This window comes from Chinchilla lanigera, unplaced genomic scaffold (assembly GCF_000276665.1).
Source record: "Chinchilla lanigera isolate Chin_1 unplaced genomic scaffold, ChiLan1.0 scaffold00026, whole genome shotgun sequence".
Taxonomy (NCBI): Eukaryota; Metazoa; Chordata; class Mammalia; order Rodentia; family Chinchillidae; genus Chinchilla; species Chinchilla lanigera.
In genome coordinates, this window is record NW_004955427.1 from 22,306,650 (window position 1) to 22,329,512 (window position 22,863).

General features: G+C 49.9%; 1 protein-coding gene across 1 annotated transcript in view; it reads left to right on the forward strand.

The window, feature by feature from the left end:
• The window catches only part of Pdia5 (protein disulfide isomerase family A, member 5), an 87,394-nt gene that overhangs the window by 37,920 nt on the left and 26,611 nt on the right, over window positions 1-22,863 (forward strand). The window contains exons 7-11 of the mRNA XM_005386524.2: window positions 3,051-3,111; window positions 7,591-7,658; window positions 14,815-14,906; window positions 14,997-15,068; window positions 20,755-20,891. Coding sequence (XP_005386581.1) covers window positions 3,051-3,111; window positions 7,591-7,658; window positions 14,815-14,906; window positions 14,997-15,068; window positions 20,755-20,891 — 430 coding nt within the window. The remainder of the gene's footprint in view (window positions 1-3,050; window positions 3,112-7,590; window positions 7,659-14,814; window positions 14,907-14,996; window positions 15,069-20,754; window positions 20,892-22,863) is intronic.

The window sequence follows — 22,863 nt, forward strand, 5'->3', positions numbered from 1 at the left end:
AGCTACGAGATATGAGGAATCCAAACTGATTATTGGTCCTGTGATGATAAATGTTTTTAGCCTCTCTATGAAGCAATTGCCTGGCACCTCCCTACTGCAAATGTCACGTCCCCAACTTCCTAAGATTGTTCTCCCGTAGTTGGAGGAATATTAAACAGTATTTTCTCTACTGCTGTCCTCTTGTTATTCTTTGTGCTCTTTTCCTGCATGCAGAAATACAAAGTCTAAATTGCTTCTCTGCCACTAGAATCCCTCATCAAATTACTGAAGGCTCCAAATTCAAGTTTGAATTATTAATTGAATTTTTAGGGTTACCTTGTGAAGGTAATTAAGCACGTAACATTCATTACTACTCAAAACCAGTGAAACCAAATTGCTACAGGTCCACTAACACCTTTTCTGCTCGGATCTTTCACTAGATTTTATCTCTACAGATCTCGGGTGGGTTTTAGTGTTTTTGCATCCCTCATCCTGAGTTAGGGTCTGTGTTTGTCAGTTTTCCTCTCTGTGACAGATACTTGAGAAAGTCAATCTAAAGGAGGAAACGGTTACTTTGGCTCATTGTTCCAGAGGTTTCAGTCGATGGCCCCTGGGCCTTGTTGCTTCTGGGCTTGGGATGAGGCAGAAGCATCATGGCAGGGAGTAGAGCAGAGCTGTTCACAGCAACCAGGAAGCAGAGAGGACCAGAAGGGAAGGGGCAGGAGACTAGATGTAGCCCCCACTCCAGATCATGCTCCTGTGGTCTGTGCCCTTCTGCGAGGCTCCACCTCCTGTTTCCCTCAGCTAGGGATGTAGCTAATGGTAGAGCACTTGCCCAGCATGCACCAGGCCTTGGGTTCCACCCTCATGACCCAGTCACTTCTTGAAAGCCCATCAATTGACAAACAAGCCTTCACCACAGTGAGCCTTCTGAGGGAACATTTTAGATAATAGCTGTAACAGGGTGAAATATCTGTGTGAAAGTTGTCAAAATCAAAATTAGTCAGTTATGCTAAGCCCTCACCAAAAAAAATAATGATAATAATGAACCTGTGAGGTTACAAAGGAAGGATCTCATGTACGTATTCCATTAATAAGAGCTACCACAGGGACTCCTCCAAATTATGCCTTTGCACAAGGACTGCTGCAAAGACATTGTCCAATAACTATTAACCTTGGACTGATAGCACCCTGGGTATTGCTCCTGGCACCTTTGTTATACAACCATTAGTGTTTCACAATAACTTGCTGTCTTAGTCATTTTGAGTGAGACACAACACCCAACACCTAAAAAACTACAGGAAATAAGGTTTATTTTGGCTCAGTTTGTAGAGGGTTTAGTCCATAATCAGCTGGCTCCAAGGCAGGGTAGCATGGCAGAGGAGCAACAGCTCATGGCATGGCGGCCAGAAGCAAGTTAAGAATAAAGAAGGAAGGAGATAGACTCTTTCAGACCACACCCCCATGACCCACCTCCTCTGACCAGGCTTCACCTCCCAACATCACATTTAGCTATAAACTTCTCAGTAGACCAATCTGCTACTGATTATCACTCCCCCATGATTCAGTCACCTCCTCAAAGCTCCACCTATGAATGTAGGAGGCTTTGGGGGGACATGTAGATATAAAATGTAGTACTTACATAATCCTTCTCGTTTTACCTTTAAAAGTTTCTTTTCCCTATCCCCTTTGAACACACGCATGGTTTCTGTGGCTTGCATCTTCAGCCTTGCAATGTGCTGTGTTTTAAAATGAGTGCTAAAGCCTCTAGTTATGTAAGTTAGAGTGAACTTTGTCAGGATTCATTGTAGAATGTTTTAGATAACCAATGAAAAAAATTACAATCTTTTCTACCTAACTGAAGAAAAATTAAGGAATACACATCCCTGTTGGAAATTTTTAAAGTGTAGCTTATTTGTAAAAGAAAAACTAAATCACCCCATGCATTTTCATTAAGAGGTACCCACTGATATTTTTGTGGTCTTCCAGGCTTTTAAAGGTAATGCATACATGATTATTTTTACTCACAAAAAAATCATTACTTTTATATGCTGTTTTTTGATCCCCCCCCTTAATGTAACATACCCCTCTTATTGTGACATTAACTATTCCTCTCCAGCATTTTTAACGTTGCAGTAGTATTCCATTGTGTGGGGTGCCATCATTGATTTATCAAACACTGCATCGATGCCAGAAACACTGCATTTTGACATTTTCTCTTATTTTCCTTATTATTCAAAAGAGGAAACCTCTCATTTTCTTCTGTGAAAACTTCACTGCAGTTTGGGAAGGACTTACTTTTGCTCATCCATTACTGGCTGTCAGGAGTCCCTGCCCTGTTTGCACTTAAGTCTTGACATTAGTGTTGCTGTGACGATTTGTCTTTTTCTATTTCTTGTACTTATTTAACAAACCGTTACATACTGCCCAACAGTGTGCCAGCCTCTGGTCTAAAGGTTTTACAAACACATATGATCTTTCTGGCTTGTGGCCTCCTGGAGGTGGACAGACCCGTCCTATGCTCTGTGGGCACAGTGCACCTGGGGATGGTGACAGTGGTGTTAGGGCTGAGCTGGGGAGAGAGCAGCAGGCATGGACTTAGCCTGACAGCACAGCAAGCAGGTGCCCCAGCTGGCCAAGCTGGCAGACAAGAAAACAGCTACCTCCCCACAACAAAACCCCTCCTGAATCCCACAAAGGAATTGTCTTTTCAACAACTTTATGGAACAAAAATAGCTTCTTGCCATCTTTTATTGTTCATCTGGAGCTGAAAGCAAAGCCAGTGGCCTGGTCCTGGGTACTTCATCACGCCAGGTGGCCTCAGCAACACCATTTGTCCCCCCAGCCCAGGGCCTCAGTTTCCTCCTCTGTGATATTTGAGGGTTGCTACAGTAGATCCACTCTAAGGTTCTTCCAGCTCCTGGCATCCTGACAGTGTCCTGTGTATTTCTGAGGTGCTCACCTTTGTGGCTGCCCCACACTGGCACCAGGGCAGAGAGAGGGCATGTCCCATTATTGCTGTGTGTGACAAGTGTGTGACTTGCTGCTGTTGTCTCTCTTTTGTGCCTCAGGACTTCAGACGACTCCTGAAGAAGGAAGAGAAGCCGCTCCTCATGATGTTTTATGCCCCCTGTGAGTGAATGTTCTCTGGCCAACGTCCATTGTTCGGTCTCCATGGGAAGCGGGTGACCGAGGTTGCGCGGGGACAAATAGGAACCAGCCCCAGGCTCATCGCTTTGTCTGCGCCTCTTGGCCTTCTTAGTCTTTCCATCTGGCTCCCTCCTTCTGCTGTCCTCATCAGTTCTCTCCAGCCTTCTGCTCTCTTCACCCTGAGCGCCAAGACACAGCACAGGCCCCCTGCCTAGGTAGCTCCGCCTTCCCACACCCCTGCTTCCTGTGGGTCCACAGAATCGCGTGTCCCTCCTGCCCTGGAACCACACCTGGGTGTCTTGTGCACCCTCTGTGGTGGTGCTGCTCGTCCCCTCCCCAGGAGCACCCCGAACCTCTCAACCCAGGCCCGGCTTGCCTCTGAGGCAGTCCCTCCAGCAGTGGCTCCTGGGACAGGGTCAGAGAGATCTGGGCCCCTGAGATTTGGACTTCATCCTTGTGTGAGGCCAGAGCCCATGGGGAAGGGCAGAAGGGTTGTCGAGGTGACAGCCAGAAGACCTGGCTTCTGGCTCCAGCTGGAGACCTCGAGCTGGGTGAACTTAGCTGGGACTCAGTCTGCTGGGACTCAGTCCCCACACCTGTAAGAGAAGGATTATCTCAGAACAGTGGCTTCCAAAGGTTTTTCCAAACTTATAAAGTTCTTTTTTCACAGAATTAAAATATTTTCCAGCCCAGTATTATAATTATATATATATATGTAAATAAGCTGACACAAAACCGTACTTCACCTCACTGCCATCTACTCTGCCAGATGTTGTGCACACTGTTTTTGTTTCTGCACTGTCTTACGGAAGAATAAGGCCTACAGCTTCATAAGCCTGTAAGGAAGGGTCAGCAAATTGTGGCCCGTGGCTGGCCCCTGTGTTTTGTAAATTAAGTTTTATTGGAATGCAGCCATGCCCAGACGTGGACACAGTGTCTTGGCTGCTTTTGAGCTATGACAGCAGATTAGTTGTGAGACACACAACCTCAGGTATTCACTGTCAAGCCACCCTGCAGGCTTCTGGGTCCCAACCCAGAGAGGTGAGAAGCTGGTAAGGCCCTTGGAGCTGGGACTCTGGGAACGGCACAAGCCCCTTGGAAAGCCGGAGGAGTCCCTGTCTACCTGAAGGCGGGAGAAAGACGGGGGCTGTGGGAGGTGGATGTGCCCAGGTGTGTGGCACCAGGATCCTGTTGACTTGAAAGCTCTTCTCAATTCCCTCTGCCTGAGGCGCTTTAAGCGGAGGCCCCTCCCTCTCCATGCCAGTCGTGGCGATGAGGCCCCATGGCTCATGCTCCCGCGGGGCTTCTGGTGGTTCTGCATGCCTAGGGGCTGCAGCTTGATTGCCGTGACCACAGGCTAGCTCCCAGGACCCCTTGAAGGCCCAGGATATGCCTTCCTGTGGCAGAGGCACTGCGCCCTCCTTCCTGCAGATCCCACTGTGCCTGGCGTGGTCTGCACTCTCACCCTGACTCATTTTCCTCATGGTTGTGTTAGATCATTTTGCTTTTTTTCCTTTCTGCTTGGAGGGCTCTTGTTAGCCCCCCTGTCTCAGGAGTCATCCTGCTTCCACGGCTTGGGGGAGTCGGGCCTCCTTTGGTTTCTCTTGAACCCTCAGGACCAAACCCACTGGAGAAGTGACACGGTGACACAGGCAGGGTGTGTCACGAGGCAGAGTGGTGTCACTATGCAAGTTTCCAAGTAATGACTTTAATCATTTTAAAAGAGCAGTTCACCAGCAGTTTGCACCTGATGTTTGTCCCATGTGTCCCCGCCCGCCAGGCTGTCTGGCAGCGTGCCTGTCCTATTCATCGCTGCAGAGATGCAAGCATAGTGATTATCTTTATATAATAGGAAGCTGGGCCAGGGGAAGTTAGGAACCTCGTGGGTGTCACAGAGCACATTAGTGGTGGGTGAGGGAAGAGAACACCATGTTGCTAAGTTAAGCTTTCAGTGGAGGATTACATTGGATGGCCTCCAAGGTCCCAGGAACCCACAGACTCCTTTTGTTATGTATGCGTTTGCAATGAAACAAACTCATGCTTTCATTATACTGGTCCAATTCAGCCTTTGCGACCTCATAATTCGGCTTACTCCTGGGATACACAGCAATTCCCTACCTGGGAAGTCTGCTGGGATTCTGATTCTCTGATTACATGTGGGGTGAATGAACCCAGAGGCAATGGAAATCTTTTGTGGTGACAAGGAATCTGGGTCCCCAGGACCGAGGTGCTTATTCAGTAAATGTTTGTTCACTGAATTAATGAGAAAATGAAAAGGCTGCCGGCTCTGACTCAGGTGCTTTGAGAGTGATAATTAGTCTTACCTCTTCCCCTGCCTCCGAGGTGAATCTGCTAAGAGATAAACTGAGATAAGAATCACAATCCCAGCTCTATTTTTGGTAAAGTTAAACTGGAAACTGGCTTGGCCTGTAGCTTTCTATTACTCTTCCATCATCTCTTCCCCCCAATCACTTCTTCACCCAGAACTGCTGGCCTTCACTCTTGGGGACAGCTGGCTGTCACCTGTTTGGCGAAGAGGGGAGAGCAGTGTTGCTGTAGGGTGCACATGGGCAGAGCTGGAAGAGAGGCTACACCTAAGGGGACAGGTGGTCAGCTAACTCCTGGTGTTTGCCTGGACCCTCAGTGTCACACTCAAGTCGCTGAGTAAAGAGGAAGCGTGACATGTGCACCCTTATTACCCCAGGAATGGCCTCCTGTCCCCCTGTGGCCTTTCCTCACCCTGGAGATGGGAGGCTGACTTGAAGACCTTGTGACTCCCAGGCACTGAGTGACACCTGCTGAGGGCCAGACCTGCATAACCCCTGGGGGACAGGTGCTGTCTCCGCTTCATGGACAGGGACACTGCAGCTCAGACAGTCCAGGTCACTCTCCAGGGTCCATAGCCAGCGTGGGTCAAGGGGAGATGAGAGCAATCTTCTCTTCCCTACCACAGGCGTCCGCCTGAGTGTGGCCACTGTGCTTGTCCCTGTTCCCATTCTCCTTTGTGAACAGTATCCCCTGACAGGCACCGTGTTCCTTCCGCTGTGCCACTAGTGCTGTCCCCATCTTGGCAACTGGCTCCAGGAGTGGGTGCTGTGGCTCACACTGGCCCTACTTCACAGCAGCTCCTGCCTTCCTGCTTCTCCCCAAGTGGAAGCCTGACTAAGGACAGGAACTGGAGCCCAGGCTTTTGTATGCAGGTGCATGTGTGCATACATCTGAGTGTCGGGCAGGAATGTTGGGAGGGGCTGTGGGCATGGTTTGTCAAAGTCTCCTGCCTCTGCATCTTGCCCATAAGCTTGGTGCTGGGGACTAGGTCCTGGTGGCCCAGGAGAACACACCATCTCCTCCCACTTCTCAGCGTTGCTTTCTGCCTCAGGGGGCCACACGGGCCCTGGCCCTGCTTTCCCAGTTCAGATGAGACCCAGCCTGACATATCTCAGGCAACTTTGGTTTTTGTGGCTTTCCGTGTCATCTCAAAACCTGTTTTGCAGCACAGCAGCTGTCAGAAAGCATGACAGCCCGGCATGTCACAATTCCTGGCAGCTGGGGACACTGTTTCTCATGTCCAGTGGGTTCTACAGAAACATGTCCTGCTTTAGTTGGATTTTAATCATGGGATGGGATGAGTTGAAAGTGAGGTCCCTGTGGATATTTGGGGCCTAGCCAGCCTGGCCCCGAGTTCTCCAGGGCTGGCAGGGGAGGAGTATGGCCGTGTGGATAACGCAGTGAGGACAGGAGCCAAAGCCACCACAGGATGCTCTGAAGTCAGGGCTGGCAGAGGCCGGGGTAGTCGAGTCCAGCCCATCTCCCCTGCCAGAGCAAGCGGGGGCCCAGAGAGGAGGCTATTGGCGAGTCTCTGAAAGGTTAGTGACCGTGCCCCAAGCCCCCGCACTGTGCTCCCACTGGCCAGAGCCAGCAGCGTTTACGCCTGACCTGCCTCTACTCATTGCTTAATTATCCTTGTTAATGCAAGAGAAAAGAGGCATGCATGTTTCAAAAGTCTTCGTGTCTTTGGTCACCAGCCTTGCTTCCTAGGGGCATTAGATTCTAGTTCTGGTATAGCCCCTGACTGGGTGGTGAGGAGCAGCGTTTAGCTGTGCACACAGGACGCGGCTTTCCTGACACTGTCCTGGCCCCTGCCTTCCTGTGGAGCTCAGCAGCAAACCGAGTTATTCTGGGCTCCACTCTTGCCGTTTGTGTCACCTTTGCTTATTTGGTCTAACATTTAGAGAGGGACTGCTGGGCTCTGCCCTGTTTTATGCCATTAAGACCATAAGCTCTTTGAGGGCCAGGACCTCTGCCTCCTGCTCCTTTTGTGTTCCCAGGGTCCGGGACTATCCTGAGTTTCACAGCCGGGGTATGTGTTTTTGAGGGGAGGACATCCTGCAGGGAGAAGGGCAGAGCACCAAGGCCCCGCGATCGCTGTAACTGGGTTTGCTTTTCTCCTTCCTGTGACAGGGTGCGGTATGTGCAAGAGTATGATGCCACACTTCCAGAAGGCTGCGACCCAGCTGCGAGGCCGCTTCGTAAGTGAGGCGCCACAGACCAGCAGAGCTGGTAGCTGCTGGACTCCACACAGAAGGCCCTGGGGTAGAGTGGGGCGGGCAGGTTTTACAATGGTGAGGAGACTGGCCCTGCTGCCTGATGGCTTTGGAGACATAGTTTTACTTACATGTGACTCACAGGCCAGTTCTCTGTGAAGTCCAGAACTAATGCCACAGAGTTTCTGAGACCAGGAGAGCCTGGAGCCTGCTGAGGCCAGTGATTAAATAGTCAGAAAACCAGCAAGCCACACTCATGGTGTTGCCCAGAAGGGAGGGTGAAGGCCATGCAGCAGGGGTCTGCAGTTACTGGGGTGGGTTCCAAAGTGGGCTAAACCCATCTCCAGGAGCCCAGTGGCAAAGAGGAGGGTCGGTGATACGGAGGGTGGACCATGAGCACCCAGTGGGCTACTGGAGGCCACGTCCCACCCAGGCTCCTCTGGCTCTGTGTGCCTGTAGTCTAGGAAAGATGGCAGAAAGCAGAAGAGAGAAAAGTAAGACGAGCCAGGAGTCAGGAGAGGCGAGAATGCAGGCAGTCTCTGAAGGAGCGAGGGAGAGAAGGACAGAGAGGAGACACAGTGTGTCCTAGGCAACAGGAGGAGGAAGAGGGGCTGACAAGGAAACAGGCCTTCTGAGAGTCAGTGCAACCAGGACGGTGCAGAGAGGGGTGGCCACGGCCCCTCAGAGGTGGGAGAGGCAGTTAGGCCTCACCTAGAGAGACTGAGACACCGCTCCCTCACCCCCCGCCCCCGGGTGCTCCCTGCCATCCTGCGTTCCCCTACCCCGCAGGGGTGTTACTTGACCATTGTTTTCTTGTGGCAAGAACTATACCATTACACTGACCATCTTAGCTATATTTATGTGTACAGTTCAGTAATGTCAAATGTGTTTATATTGCTCTGAAACAGACCTCCAGGACTTTTTCATCTTGCAAAACAAAGATTCTAAACCCATTAAACATAAACTCCCTTTTACTTCCCATGCCCAGCCTTAATAAATACCTTTCTACCATTGTTTCTATAATTTTGACTATTTTAGATCCCTAATATGAATGGAATTATACAATATTTGACCTTTTGCAGCTAGCTTATTTTGCTTAGCATGATATCTTCAATGTTCATCTATCTTGTAGCATGTGGCAGAATTTCCCTTATTTTCAAAGCTGAGTAATATTCCACTGTATACAGTAGATGTACCACATTTTCTTTATCCATTCATCTGTCAGTGACCATTTGGGTTGCTTCCAAGTCTTGGCTTTTGTCAATAATGCTATGAACATGGCTGTACAGATGGCTTTTGGAGATCTTGTTTTGAATTCTTTTTGGTGTATTCTTGTCTATTATAGCACTTACCATGAGTAGCAGAAGCGTTTTGTTTTGTTCTGTTTTAGTGGATCTTCTAGGGAGTGTAGAAACATCCATATGCCGCTCGTGGGAAGTTATGAGAGGAGCTATCGGTGGGGCCAGCACAAGTCCCATTAAGGGAGACCCGAGCTTGAAACTGCATCATGATCTTTATGGATCACATTAAGTGATGATTAACTCAGAGTCAACTTACTAAGTCCAAGTGGCAGCATCTGCACATGCAGCTGGCCCCATTCACCAGCTGCAAGTTGGTTTGAGAAGAACTGATGCTTTCTCTCCTGACCTCGTTCTGGGGCGACACCGAGGCCCTGCTTGGTGCTCACTAATGAATTCTTAGTAGCTTGCCTGGAGACATGTGGCCTTGGGGTACACACACATCAGTCTGGGGAAGTTTCACTGCACATTTTGGGGCCTCAGTAGATATCATATTTTAAGACTATTTAGCCTGGAGAAAAGACTTAATTACCCACCCTGTTCTCCCTTCCTGTGCCCATGTGTATGCTTAAGAAAACTGCTCATCTCTACTTGCATACTCTGTGGGGCTGCTAAATAAACAGCTCTGGCCCCAGGTCAGACTGCAGACTGTCCTGGCCAGCTGTGCCAGCACTGGGGCACTGGATGCCAGGCATGTGCACTTCATGGGCCACTTAGTCCCTACTGGTGCTACGTGTGTTGCCCAGCTCAGACCTCCTGCTCCTCCAGACTGCCTCCCGTGCTGCCACAAAACTTGACTCTGCCCTGCATGGCTGGGTCCATCCATATTTGCTTCTGCTCCTCACCGCTTTTTGTGCACCATTTGATGCTAATCATGCTCTGTGAAGTGCAAGGGCATAAGAGCCGTGTTCAGGGTGTGTCTATTTCTTCAGAGCAGAGCACAAGGCCAGGCGCAGGAGGTGCCCAGTACCTGCCATGTGCCATATCACTCCTAGAGGTGTTTTATTTTAAGCTGTATATTTATGTGACCTTTCCACCTCTTAATGGAATCCAGAGCATTAGTTGTCAAGGACAGAGATATAGTGAGAAGAGTGCACGTGGTGCAGGATCTTCCCTTTGACCGTAGGCTCACACCAGGCTTTCACAAGCTTAGTCCTGAAGAGCAGGTACCTGCTTCTATGTGAGCCCTGGTCTAGAAGTGTAGAAGATGCCCCTTCCTGTCCCATGATGATGTCACAAGACTCAGCATGTTACAAGACTAGGTTCCCAGGCAAGCCTAGCTATGATGTTGTATTAGTTACCCCTGCTGGAGGCATCTGTGTTGTAAAAGCTCATGTTTCCTTGACTATGTTTTCTTGCTTGGGGTTTGTTTTGTTTCACTTTCCCACTTGGTTTTAAGTGTGAAGAGCCCCAGCCACCACAGGTACCACCTATGTGGAGGGTTCCAAAGGCCAGGGTTCATGGTTCAACAGCAGCTCTCCACACACCAGAGCCAGGACTGAGGGGCTGGGCGACCACAGGGGTTGATTACTTTCTGTCTGCACACACAGAACATGGTGGGGCTAACAGGTGGGCTGCTGCTGACATCCACCTGGCTTACGGCCTCTTCTCTCCTCTTCATCTTGGTCATCTCTGTATCCTTTTTGGCTGGCTGTGGGTGGTCAGAACTCTTCCTCTTCTACAGATTTCTTGGGAAGTTTCCAACCTGCTAATGTCATTGAGAAGGAAGCCAGGCCAGGTCAGGATGAGCAGCCTTTGCCATTTTCCAAACTCAGATCTGCCCTTTTTTGGCTGTCATTGAGGTCTGGTGAGTCATCGGCGTCTGTCCTCCCTCCTGCTTGCTAATTGATATCCGCGGCAGCAGCCGAGCTGCTCCTGTGTCAGCAGCTGGGAGGACAAGCCCCACCCCATGTCTCTCCTCTTCCCACCCATGTCCACATCGTGCCCCTGAGCTTTGCCCAGTCACTTGTTTCAGCCTGGGCCATGACATGCCAGCCTGGGTGCAAACACAGACGGAGTGGTTGTGGTGACAGATTTGCACGGATCAGGCTCTGGTGCTGGCTCTTGCTAACTGGCTGGGGTTTGGGCAGGCTGCTCAGTCTTGGAGCCTCCATTGCCCCATCTGGGAGATGACGGTGGTAATGCCAACCCTACTGTCCTCCCACTCACTGATGGGGCGTCTCCCCAGGCTCTGCTTTCTGTTTTTTTCAGTACCTGGAACATGGACCGCCACTACTCTCCTTGTCTTGCTACACTCTGTCCCTCGGTCTATATCCATCATCTACATCAATAGCTTCAGCAAAATATAGCAGTAGTCCTTCCCCTAAGTTCCAATACCACATGTCCAACAGCTTGTTTGACATCTGTCTGGATTTTCCCCCTCTGTCCCAGATGTGGAATGTCTAAAATAACACTCAGCATCTTTCCATTTTATGGACATCCAACTTCCCTTCAGGACCTTTTCTGAATCACCCAGGCTATTTGGGGGTGGGGAGCTGGCTCAGTGCAAAGACCCTGGTTTTAATCCCTCGTACTGCCAAAAACACTCTTCTGTCAAGCTTTCATCTTGCACCTGCCCACCATCCTGGGTCAGGCCGCTTAGCCACACTAGGTGGTTGTCAAAGGCTGATGACTTATCCGTCCAACCCACAACCTTTCCCGCTTAACCTGTCCTTTATGTAGCCAGCCCTGCATGTTCTTGGGTTATGTATCTGAGCTGAGGATCAGAAATATTTGGGGAAAAAATTGTGTCTCTACTGAACATGCACAGACTTTTTTCTTGTCATTATTCTCTAAACAATGCAGTATCGCAGCATTATTTACATAGCATTTAATTATGTAGTAAGGTAATATAAAAATTATATAGGAGAATGAACATAGGCTATGTGCAAATACTGTTCCATTTTATGTAAGAGACTTGAGCATCTGAGGATTTTGGTATGGATGGAGGTCCTTGAACCAGTCCCCCACTGGTACCAAAGAATGACTGTGCTTCTAAAAAATGCAGCTGGGTTGTTGTTGCTGTCTTCCCAGACCTTGGGAGCTCTCCATCACCTCCTGTATGGAGCCCCGAGACCAAAGGCAGTTAAAGTCTTTTCCTAAGTGAGCAGGCTAACTCACTGGGCCTTCTTTCTTCCCCTTTCTGTGTGTCCCACAGTCGAGGTAGACAGAAGTGTGTTCCACTTCTTGGGCCACCTCTTGCTTTGTCTTGCCACCGTCATTTCCCCTCCTGCAGTGTCTGGAATCCTGGTCCCCTTCTGAGCAGGGACCCATGTGCAGCTTCCACCTGGAGTGGATTATTCCTGGCTCATCCAGTATATACACACACACACACACACACACGCGCGCGCGCGCGCGCACACACACACACACTCTATTAAGAAAATGTGGCCTTATCTTCGCCTTAGACTGAGACCAGGTGTTTTACCTCATTTAATTTCAAAAACTCCAGTCCCCAAAAAGTATTTGTAGATACTCGTTCAAAAAATGTCTATCTTTTTAACTAATCAGTGCCCCCACAATGGCACCAAGGTACAACAGATACTCAAATTAAGAGCTTCCCCGAACAAAGGTGATTTGGAAAGGCTTCCCAGGGAGGTGAGATTTGATTTTCTTGGCTTAAAGGATGAATGAGATGGATGAACCTTCAGTGATTGCCCAGTGGTAGGGAACAGGCATCCTTAGCACAGGGACAGAAGGCACTAAGTGGGGACTAGGCAGGCACAGTGCGTGTTCTGGAACTGTGTACAGAATTAGCATCTAAGTACTATTAATAAAAATAGCTAATTCATGCTGAGTGCTCTAGCTACTTATATTGTCTCATTTCAACTTCACTCTAAGCATGCAAGGTGGCTGCAGATAAGGAAACGGAGGTACAGAGAGGCAAGGAAATGAGTCTGCCAGGTGGGGTGGTAGGACTTCTGCCCAGGAGTCCTGAGCCCATGCCCCTGGCCGCTGCAGGATGGTGCTGCCACTGCCCTCCTCAAGGTGCCTAAGAAGGCAGACAGTCCCGCTTCCTTCCTATGTAGAATTCTCACACTGTCTCCTTCCCCAGAGAATAAAAAACTAGACCGTAACAGGTGTATGCTTATAAGCTTTGTTAGAAAAAAGGATTCACAAATGAGATAGGGACCATATGGGCTGAATGCAGAGCTGGATTTAAGCCTGTATTCCGTGGAGCTGGAAGGTTTTGTGCAGTGATGTAATGAAAGGGGAGGATGCACGATTAATCTTTTGGTGAATGTGCACTGACGCTAGGGAGATCAATTAGACAGAAAAAGAGAACTTTTAAGTAGACAAATTTTACTGGAACAGGCTGACTCAATCTGGGAAATGAGCAGAATGGCTTTTAGAGGACTCCAGGGCTTCTAATGAGTTCCCTGTCAGGCTTATTCTTCTTAGATCCTTTGTGGCAGCCCGCATTGGGCTGGGGTGTATGTTGCGGGGGTATGATTTAGCAAGCATTTACTATGTGCCTGTTGTATGCCATGGATTGTGCTAGGTTTAAAAAGACAGGTTCAGATGCCTCTAGGGATGGAAAGGCCAAAGGCACACCAAGTTCCCATTACCAGGAAGATCTTGCCAGAAGTAATGACCTTGACAGTCACCCTGAGCACCACTTACCTGCCAAAATCTTTGACATAGATTGTCTCATTCCTGCTCTTGAGAACCCGATGACCACCTCATCCGCGCATTTTCCACACAAGGAGCCTCAGTAAGTGCGTGACTTCCCTAGGGTCCTATAACCCTAGTGTAAGCGGTCTTCTAGATCAAGCCCACCATCCCCCAGAACCACTGTCTTCCTGGCTTTCTTGCCTTATTCCCTTCCATATGGGAAAGGGTGAAATTCCACCTCCCTGGCTGTTTCCCTCTGCTGTTGTCACTGCAGTTGTCTCTTTGGAACTTCCTTTCCCCTGAAGTTCATGGCCTCTGTTCTGTGGAGCTGCCTATCTGAGTCTGGTCATTCTAGCAATGTCCTTTTGTGAGAAGAGATTGAGAGCTGGTGTCTGATCCATCCCTAGAGAAGAAGGTACATGCTACAGGAAAAGCGGAATCTCAGGGGACACTGAATTCTGAGTGGTTCTTGGTATTTAGCCATGGATCGGTAACACTGAAATTCTCACAAGGTTGCCCAGGCTGAGCTGGAACTTGTGATCCTCCTGCCTCAGCCTCCCCGCAAGCTGGGATTACAGCCTGACTCTGAAATTCTTTCCGGCTCAGGGGTGTGGGCCATGTGGAGCCCCAGAACTAGAACTTGTTCAGACTGAGAGTGCCGGTCACAGATAGGAGGAGAGTACTGGGAGAGGCATGGTGAGGTCTGTGGGGAGAGAGGCAGACAGGCAGCCTGCACACACCATTTCTTCTGTGCTGCCTTGAGGACCACACAGTCCTTTGGCTGCTGCCTCTGAGCTGTGAGGTCCGAGAACGTTGTGCATGAAGCCTGGGTGGACAGACTGAGGACCTGTACAGAGGCTTGGTAGCATCCAACCACCATTTATTTCCATAACGTGGAAGGGCACAGCCTGAATTGATGTGGGCAGGGAAGAATACAATGTACTGGGCAACCGTGGCCCCACTTGAGGCCTTGTTGCACTTGGTAGATCCTCGGCCTCAGAATGTTACTTCCACTGCAGACGTCCTTCCTGTGGGCAGGCGTAGGGAGTGCAGCACACAGGCCCCAAAGTCTGACCTTCTAGAGTGCTCTGTCGTTATTCCCACCCAGCCTTGGCTGCACATCAGTCTGTGAGGCTTTGTCCCATATGTGCTTTTCTGGTGGGACACCTGGCCAGGTGTGCATGGACAAGATGAAGGGGCAGGGTTTGGACCAGTCTCTCTTCTCCTAGGTGCTGGCTGGGATGAACATCTACCCTTCCGAATTTGAAAACATCAGGGAGGAGTACAACGTGCACGGCTACCCCACCATCTGCTATTTTGAGTAAGTCCCCTGCTTCCCTTTGGAGCTCACACCCCGTCTGCTGCTGTTTGTGCCCCTGGCTTAGCCACCTTGTCTATCCATGTTTCACAGGAAAGGGCGCTTTCTGTTCCAGTATGATAACTACGGATCCACAGCTGAGGACATCGTGGAGTGGCTGAAGAAGTAAGTCGGGGGTTTATGTGGGGAGCTAGGGAGAGGTTCTCAGGGGAGGGGTAGCTGCTGGGCCCAAGGGTGACCCCTCAGCTGCAGGGCTGCAGGTGGGGTTGGGGAGGAGATTGAGGAAGGGAAGGAGACTTGTTGTACTGCTGACCAGGGCCCTAGGTCCGCATGGGGTCCTTGTGCTTCAGGTCATGGTAATCCTGAGAATTTGGTGTGCCTTGGGCCTGGGGCTACGGGGCCTGGCCGGAGCCTGTCTCCCTTGCCTCTCTTCTGGGTGGCCAGGAATTGGAAGGGGGCAGGCCTAAGCCTGTGGACTGTCTTAGAATAGTCAAGGGCTTTCTAAAATCTTCCCACATTTCAAACTGAAATTCTTTCCACTGTTGATCTGATGGGTAGAGGCATTTCTCACTCAAGGGATCAAGTTTGGGGAGGCTTCCACCCTAGGTCTGTGAAAATAGAATTGTCACTTGAACACTCATTTCAAACAGCACTGTATTAGGTGCTGTGGAGCTACTCAGAAATGCTCTGAGGTCTCTGCCTTGTACAGCATTCTACCTTTCACCCTGGACCCATAGGCCCTGCTTCAAGACAGCCTTCCATCCCTGTCACAATGCGTCAGATCCCACCGCTCGCCGGCACCGCCCCTCGCCTGCAGCACCGTGCTTCAGGGCTTGCTGCTGTGTCCTGCCCAGCCACCCCACTGCCTGTTCCTGTGTATCACAGTCCTCCCGGCACCTTCACTGGGCTCACGGGGCCCTCTCCCGCAGCGCCCCCCCCACTACCCACACGAAGTACTCATTCCACTTGCTCCGAGCACTGCATGGCTGTCTGTGCGCAGGTCTAGGAATAATGGCAGCTGACATTTGAGGTGCTACTTGACATCTGACACTGGTCTAAGCATTTTATAGGATCTTCATGTAGCCCTCACAGCAGTGCAGTCAGGAAAGTGTTATTATTATTATTATTATTATTATTATTATTATTATTACCCTCATTTACCATTGAGGTAACTGAGGAACGGGGTGGAGCAACTTGCTGAGGTCACAGAGCTGATGGGTAGCAGTGGGGACACTGGTCCCCCTCTCCAGCAGCTCCCCACAGTCCAGCTCAGTTCTGCTTGCAGTCCCTCCCCTCCCCCACCGCCAGCACTCAGACATTTACTGTCCTTCCCTTAGGAACCCTGTGTACAAACCCCAGCCTTAAATAGTTACCTAGTTATCCAAAGATGTGGAGGTTCCAAATGCATATTTTCAGAATGGTAAATAGGATGATATATATGTATTTTAAAAGGCCCCGTAGGAAACAAACTGTTGGATTTCCAAAGGTTGAAAACCTCAGTCTGTTCTCCCCCCTCCCGGGGGCCTGGCAGATGCGACACCAGCACAGCCCGTGTTTGCACAGCATCTTTTATTTCTCAGAAGCATTTTCACACTTCTCCCCTTGAGCTACCTCATTTCCAGCCCCTGCCTGGAAAGGCCATTCTCTATTATCCTGTATTCATTGTCTTAACCTGGGTTCACTTTCTGATTTCCCCCTTTCATTTGATAATAAGCATGTCTGCCCCTCCTGGCAGACAGACCTCACTCTGCTTTGAGAAAGGTTCCAACAAATAGCAATCTCATTTGTCACCAGAGCATAAAATCTGTCTGCTTCCCTCCCCCTTCTCTAACCTTTTCTGGTTTCAAAACACCCTCATATCTCTTTAGAAGGATAAGGTATGGTTTTTTAAAAAAGTGTTCAGAATTGCCTACTAGGCCTAGACAAGGGGAGCACATCAGCTGAGCTTCAGAGACAGGTCATTATCTCCCCACTGGAGCTCCCACCCCAGCCTCCCAGCTTTCTCCTCGCCCACCTCCCCCTCATCTGGCCGCAGCACCAGGCGCATCTGCAGTCTGCAGGGTGAGATGGGAGGTGGGAGACTGCCAGGAAGCAGGCGGGTACTGGGGGTCTCTGCAGCCCCTGCCAGCCCCCTGTAAGCACTGTTGGGCGCACAAGTGGGGGGCTCTCCTGAGAGCAGACTGCAGGTACTCCACCCACCTCCCCTGCAGGCAGGCCAGGGCAGGGAGACCTCCTCCTGAAGGACATCCAGAACTAGCAATGTCTCTGTGCTACCGGCTGGCTTAATTTTATAAAATCTTTTCTGACTTTAAGGATACTTGAGTGAGATATATTGATTACAGAGAAACTTTAAAATGTAAGGGAATGAAAAGTCCTCCCCACCCCATCAGCCCAAGATAACATGTGATATTTTGGTGAACTTCTTCCAGATTTTCTCCTATGTCTACCCAGGTCTGCTTGTGGTTTTCCCTGTTCCATATGTTTGAAGTCTTTACCAGTCACCACCCACCCACATCAGTCTCACCTTTCCCACTTCCCTGGGATCTCCTTTGGCCCCTTGCTGCTCAGGGCTTATGTGCAGCCAGGTGTGGGAGGCCTGGCTGGTTGTCCTGATAATTTAGGAACGCTCAGGAAAGAAAAGCCAAGGTCCTTCTTCACCCAGTGGCTGGTGGGAGGCACAGATGAGGCTGGCCAGGGAGCCAGCAGTGTCCGAGGGCTCTGGAGTAGACACACGTGTGGTGGCTGTACACCCAGTGCCCCTTGTGACCTGCATGTCTCCACCACTGGCAGATCTCACACTGGTGAGTGGCCCAGGCAGGAGGTAAAGGAAGATGGAACAGCAGTCATGTTGATCTAGTTGCACATTTCTGCCTATGAATGAATTAATGGACACTTAAGTTTTTTGCCTTGTAATGTCCACATCCCCCCATCTTCGGCACTTTCCTGAGAGAGCCTGGGAGAGTTGCTATCTCTGAGTATTTGTACCTGCTTGGTCCTCTTTGCCTCATTTCAAGGTTGCCCAGTTGTGTGGGAATGCTCCTTAGGACACCTAGGGTATGCATAATACCTGGGAACATCTGGATGCTACTTGATTAATGACAAAGGGCTGCACGTCCACTGTCTGCAGATGGATTAAGAAAGGACCACACATAAGCTATGTGGGAGACATTTTAAGAAAGGACCACAGATACACTCTGTGGCAGACATTTTCAATTGTGTTTGCCTAAGGCAATGAGCAGAAGAAGTAGGGCTCATCCAGTCTTCGCCCTCCCAGTTCTGCTCTCTCCCCTCCTCCGCTGCTGTCCGTAGAACAGTCACACCCTGAGCTCTAATTGTTTCTCTGAAATCCCCATTTGTTGATATCGTGTCCTCTCTTTTGGGTCAAAAGTAATCATAATATCTCTTTTCAAAATAGTCTGAAATGTTTGGAGATAGACTGTCCTCGTATTTTCTCCTTTCCAAATTAAACACCTTCAGTTGTTTCCCGTAGTCACTTTTATCTCATTCGGTATTCAGCAGGCATTTACTGGGTGTCTGCTGTGGGCTAGGAACAAGTGGTAAAGAGACAACCGCACTGTGCGGGAGCTTACCCCCTGGGGGAGGCTTAACTCCACAGCTGTGGGCTCAGACTTCCATTCTCTCCCTGTCTTTCAGTTACGTCCTCCTACACTGTCTACTCTGTAGTCCTCCCCGGAGAGTGAGTTCCCAGTTGTTTGCTGAGGGGGAACTGGGTACACCCAGGACCTGAAGGTCTGCACTGCTTCAGTGGACAGTGACCAGGGCTGCACCTCAGTGTGCTTCTCAAGCCCTGGGCTGCTCTCTCCTCCCAGCACCCGAGTTTCTGCCTCCTGTTTTGCTACATTGGTTCTCTAGCTTCTTAAATTACACTGATCTCTTTTCTGCTTTGTCTTTCCCGTTCTGTTTGTTCCAGTATACTGTTCTTTAAACTCCTGTGCTGTTATTTTGGTGATGCTAGCATGTATTCTTCTCCCTATTTAACTAGACACTTCTCAGGCTGATTCATATGCTTGTACTTCTGCCAACCCATAGCGTTTCCATCCTTTATTCTCTTGCTGGATTTTTTAAGGTTTATTTTGATTTTTTAACAGATTACCTCTACATAATTTTTTAAAAATTAAGATACTTAAAAACTATACATTAAAAAAGTTTGCTTCCATCTCCTTCTTCCTTCCTATTCTCCCTCTCACACACACCCTCTTCCATCAAGCAGCAAGTGCTCTATCCCTAAGCTACATCCCCAGCCCTTTTTTAAATTTTGTTTTTGAGACAGTCTCACAAAGTTGCCCAGGCTGGCCTCAGAACTTAGTGACCCTCCTATCTCAGCCTCCTAAATAGCTGCGATTATAGGTGTGCACCACCTTGCCCAGCAACTCCTTTCTTCTTTGTTTTGGAATGGTCCCCCTTTTAATGCAAAAGTTGGCAGATGACAGCCTCTCCTGCCCATGTCTGGCAGTTGGTGTCAGCAGGTAGAGAGGCAGTTGGTGTCAGCTCTCCATTGCACACTGTGTTTGCAGTCTCTGCCATGGCAAGTAACCTGCATTGAATGGCTTTGAATACACTTAACTTAGTCCATGTGCAGGTACATTTTGAAGATAAATTGGTGGTGCTGTGAAGAGCTAGTTTGAATCCAAGGATAAGAAGCTAGGTTCCATTGTGTAGCTGGTGACTTACCCCAAAGTCTTATCTGACACTGGGTAATCGTGAGCTGAAATGGCTTTCCACCAGTTTGCCTTTTCCCATTTCTGCATCCAGGGAGGCTAAGGCCACTAGAGGGGCCCAGTCAGAAGTGCAGGTCTGAACTTCTGAATGTGACATCTGCGATGAGGTGGGAGTGGGAGTTTGGCAGATTCTACCGTGAGCCCTGCGCCCTCTGTGGTAAATTTTCTGGCTCCAAAGCCTGGAATTTTAGGTGTGTCCTACTGTAGGTTCTCACAGGCAGGAAGCAATGGTTGGCTTTTCACATTTGTCATCCTACAAGGTATTTTCAAAGCTGCAGTTAAGACACTTGGCAGAGGTGCTTGACAGTGAAGTAGCAGGAATCTTATGTCACCAGCCATCTTGCCCTGAGCAAGGAGCACATTTGCGATCCCCTGTCCTCAGTGGCCAGGGACGCAGGTATCAGTGTGCAGTTCTGTGTGTGGAAACAGGCTCCTGAGAGGTCAGGCAGCCCCTAGGGCTTTGCAGCTAATGAGTGATAGGGTTGATCTGGGCTCTGGGAAAACCAGATAAGTTTGTTCTTGGCTTCTAGAAGGATCCGTGAGACAGAACAGAAACTGTCAGTTAGGAAACGCCTGCGTTCCCCTCCAGCTGGTCAGTGAATACCCTTACACCCCCAGGTGACAGCTTCTTTCCTGCCCACATTTGGGTGTTCTCAGACACCTGGCCTCTCTCTTTCCCCCTTACCCTCTGTACCTGCCCACCCGCCCCATTCTGTCCCTCTGCGGCCCCTCTGTACCCGTGGACAGCGCTGCACACAATAGTGAGCGTCTGCAAAGGTCACTCTGCACTGCGGCAGTTTATTCTTGCCAGTTTGCTGCACGTTTGCAATAGCTTGAGAAAGCTAATAAGCCCCTGGTTCCCAGGGAGAGGTGAGATTTCCTGAGCTGCCCAGAGAGCAGTAGCTGAAAGCCAGATATCAGCCGAGTACCTCTGTGGGACTTCAACGGGAAGGCGAAGGCGGGCAGGGCCATATCACTCGTTCTCTTGGTGTGTAAAAGGCACACCCCTAGGGGATGCACCAGTCACAGGGGCTTTGTGTCCAGGGGCTGGATTTTGTACGGGCTGTCAGGCCCGGGCTTGCTCTGAGCTCTGCCTGTTTTTGGTCTTCCAGTCCGCAGCCGCCACAGCCCCAGGTCCCTGAGACTCCCTGGGCAGATGAGGGCGGCTCCGTTTATCACCTGACTGATGAAGACTTTGACCAGTTTGTGAAGGAGCACTCCTCTGTCCTCGTCATGTTCCATGCCCCATGTGAGTGGAACTCTGCTCCCCCACCCTCTCCTCCCGCAGAGTAGGGTGGGCCTACCGCCTGGGGACCAGAACCCAGCTAAGCCAGGGGCACAAGGGGGACAGGCGAGGCAGCCACTCTGCCTCACCATCAGAACTGCACAGAAGTCCTGTTCAGGCTGCATGCGAGTCCCTGCCCTGCTCAGGCTAGAGCTGGAGGAATCAGGACTGACATGTCCTTAGATTCTACCCAGAGTAGGGAACCAACTATGCTTGAGTAGGCATAGTAGGGCCATGGCTGGAGTTTGGATTTCACAACATCTGCAGTGCCTTCTCTGGTGCCAGGCTCACCCTGAGATGACCACAGTGAGTCAAGGAAGCCACACATGTCCCTTCCCTGTTGTAACACGTGCTTGATAACACTGGAAGGCCTGTAGCTCAGAATTCTTCCAGGCCAGTGTCCTCCCCATACCTGTGGAGAATGGAAACTGACTGTAGTTGGTTTCCAAGAGGGAAAAGGCTGCTTCAGGAAGGGTCAGCAAGAGTCATGCGAGAGGACGGGGATGCAGCCCCAGCATGGAGCTGGGAGAGGGTGGACCCTCTGAGGGGTAAAGTACAGGGTGCTCAGCACACCTGGGCAGGGTGTACTGTGTGGGCTGACCTTCTCTCATGGTCTCTGTCAGCTCTTTGCCCAGTGATGGTGAGTGAGAGGTTGTGGAGGAGAAGTGAAGCAAGTGCATGCCTCATGAGTCAGTGCCATCATTGTGATGTCGCAGTGCATGGGGTGGTGGTCTCGTCTACAGAACCATGTTCTGTGAGGAGAACCCCTGATTAATCTCTTCATCATGAGGCTTCTGGGTCATTGTTTATCCTTCCCACAGTGCCAACAAAGCGAGTATGATTAGCCCCATTTTGCAGATAGGATACTGTCACACAGAGAAATGACACCAGCTGCCTCTCATGAGTCCTGAACAGCTTCAGACTTCAGAGGCTGCTGGATCCAGGAGGAACAGGGTCAAGCTCTGACCCACAGGCTGCTGCCTACTCTCCCCTTCCCCGAAGCAGTGGCTTAGTTAGCTAGGAATTGTTCCTAAACACACTATGGTAGACTTCCCCAAGTCCTTCTTTCTTACAGGTATTCAATTCTTAGGATCCAAACGAAGAAAAGTTTTTTCCTGTGACTCCTCTCAGTTTATAAAAAATAGATTTTTAAAAAATTAAAAAGCTAAAAAAAATAAGTTTCACAGACCCTCCAGTCTTGAGCTGGGCATGGTGGTGCATACCTGTGATCCCAGTTCCTAGGAGGCTGAGATAAGAAGATTACTGTGGGTTTCCAGCCAGCCTGGGCTACGAAGTGAGTTCAAGCCTGAATTACATAGCAAAACCCTGTCTCAAAAAAACAAAAAAATCCTCCAGTTTTTCAGGACCCTCCCCACTAAGGGCAGTGATAGATAAGGCTAGAGGGTTGTATCACCTCCAGGTCTGCTAGTGCCTTGCTCTGGGTGTCCCCAAGATCAGAGGCAACAGAAAGACTGCCAAGTGTTAGGACAGCTGGACAGTACTGCAGCAGTCTCCCTAGATAAATGTGCTGCCCTGGGCAGTCTCACAGTTGTTGATGGAAGCAAGTCTTGCAGGAAGTTACTATGTTGAACCCAGAGGAAAGTTGCCCTGCTTACATCCCAGCTGTAAAGGCAGATGCCGTTTAGCTGTTTCTTCCCCTACCCCCGGTCACTCCAGCTGTTCCCCTGTGTGTGTCTGTCCTTCTGAGTTAAGAGCGCCCACCCATTCCCTGGCCACTCCTAGCTCTATGTGAGTTTATTTCTGCTTCACTGCAGAACGAGAGTTTTCAGGCAAAAACATGAGGTTAACTTCTCAGTGAACTGCCTGTTCATATTCCTGTCAGATGGCAGTGACTTTACATTGAATCTTCTTTCTCATGCCCCCTTCTTCATCTAGAGGCGTGCTCTTCAGCCTGGGAAGGGACAGAACGATGCTC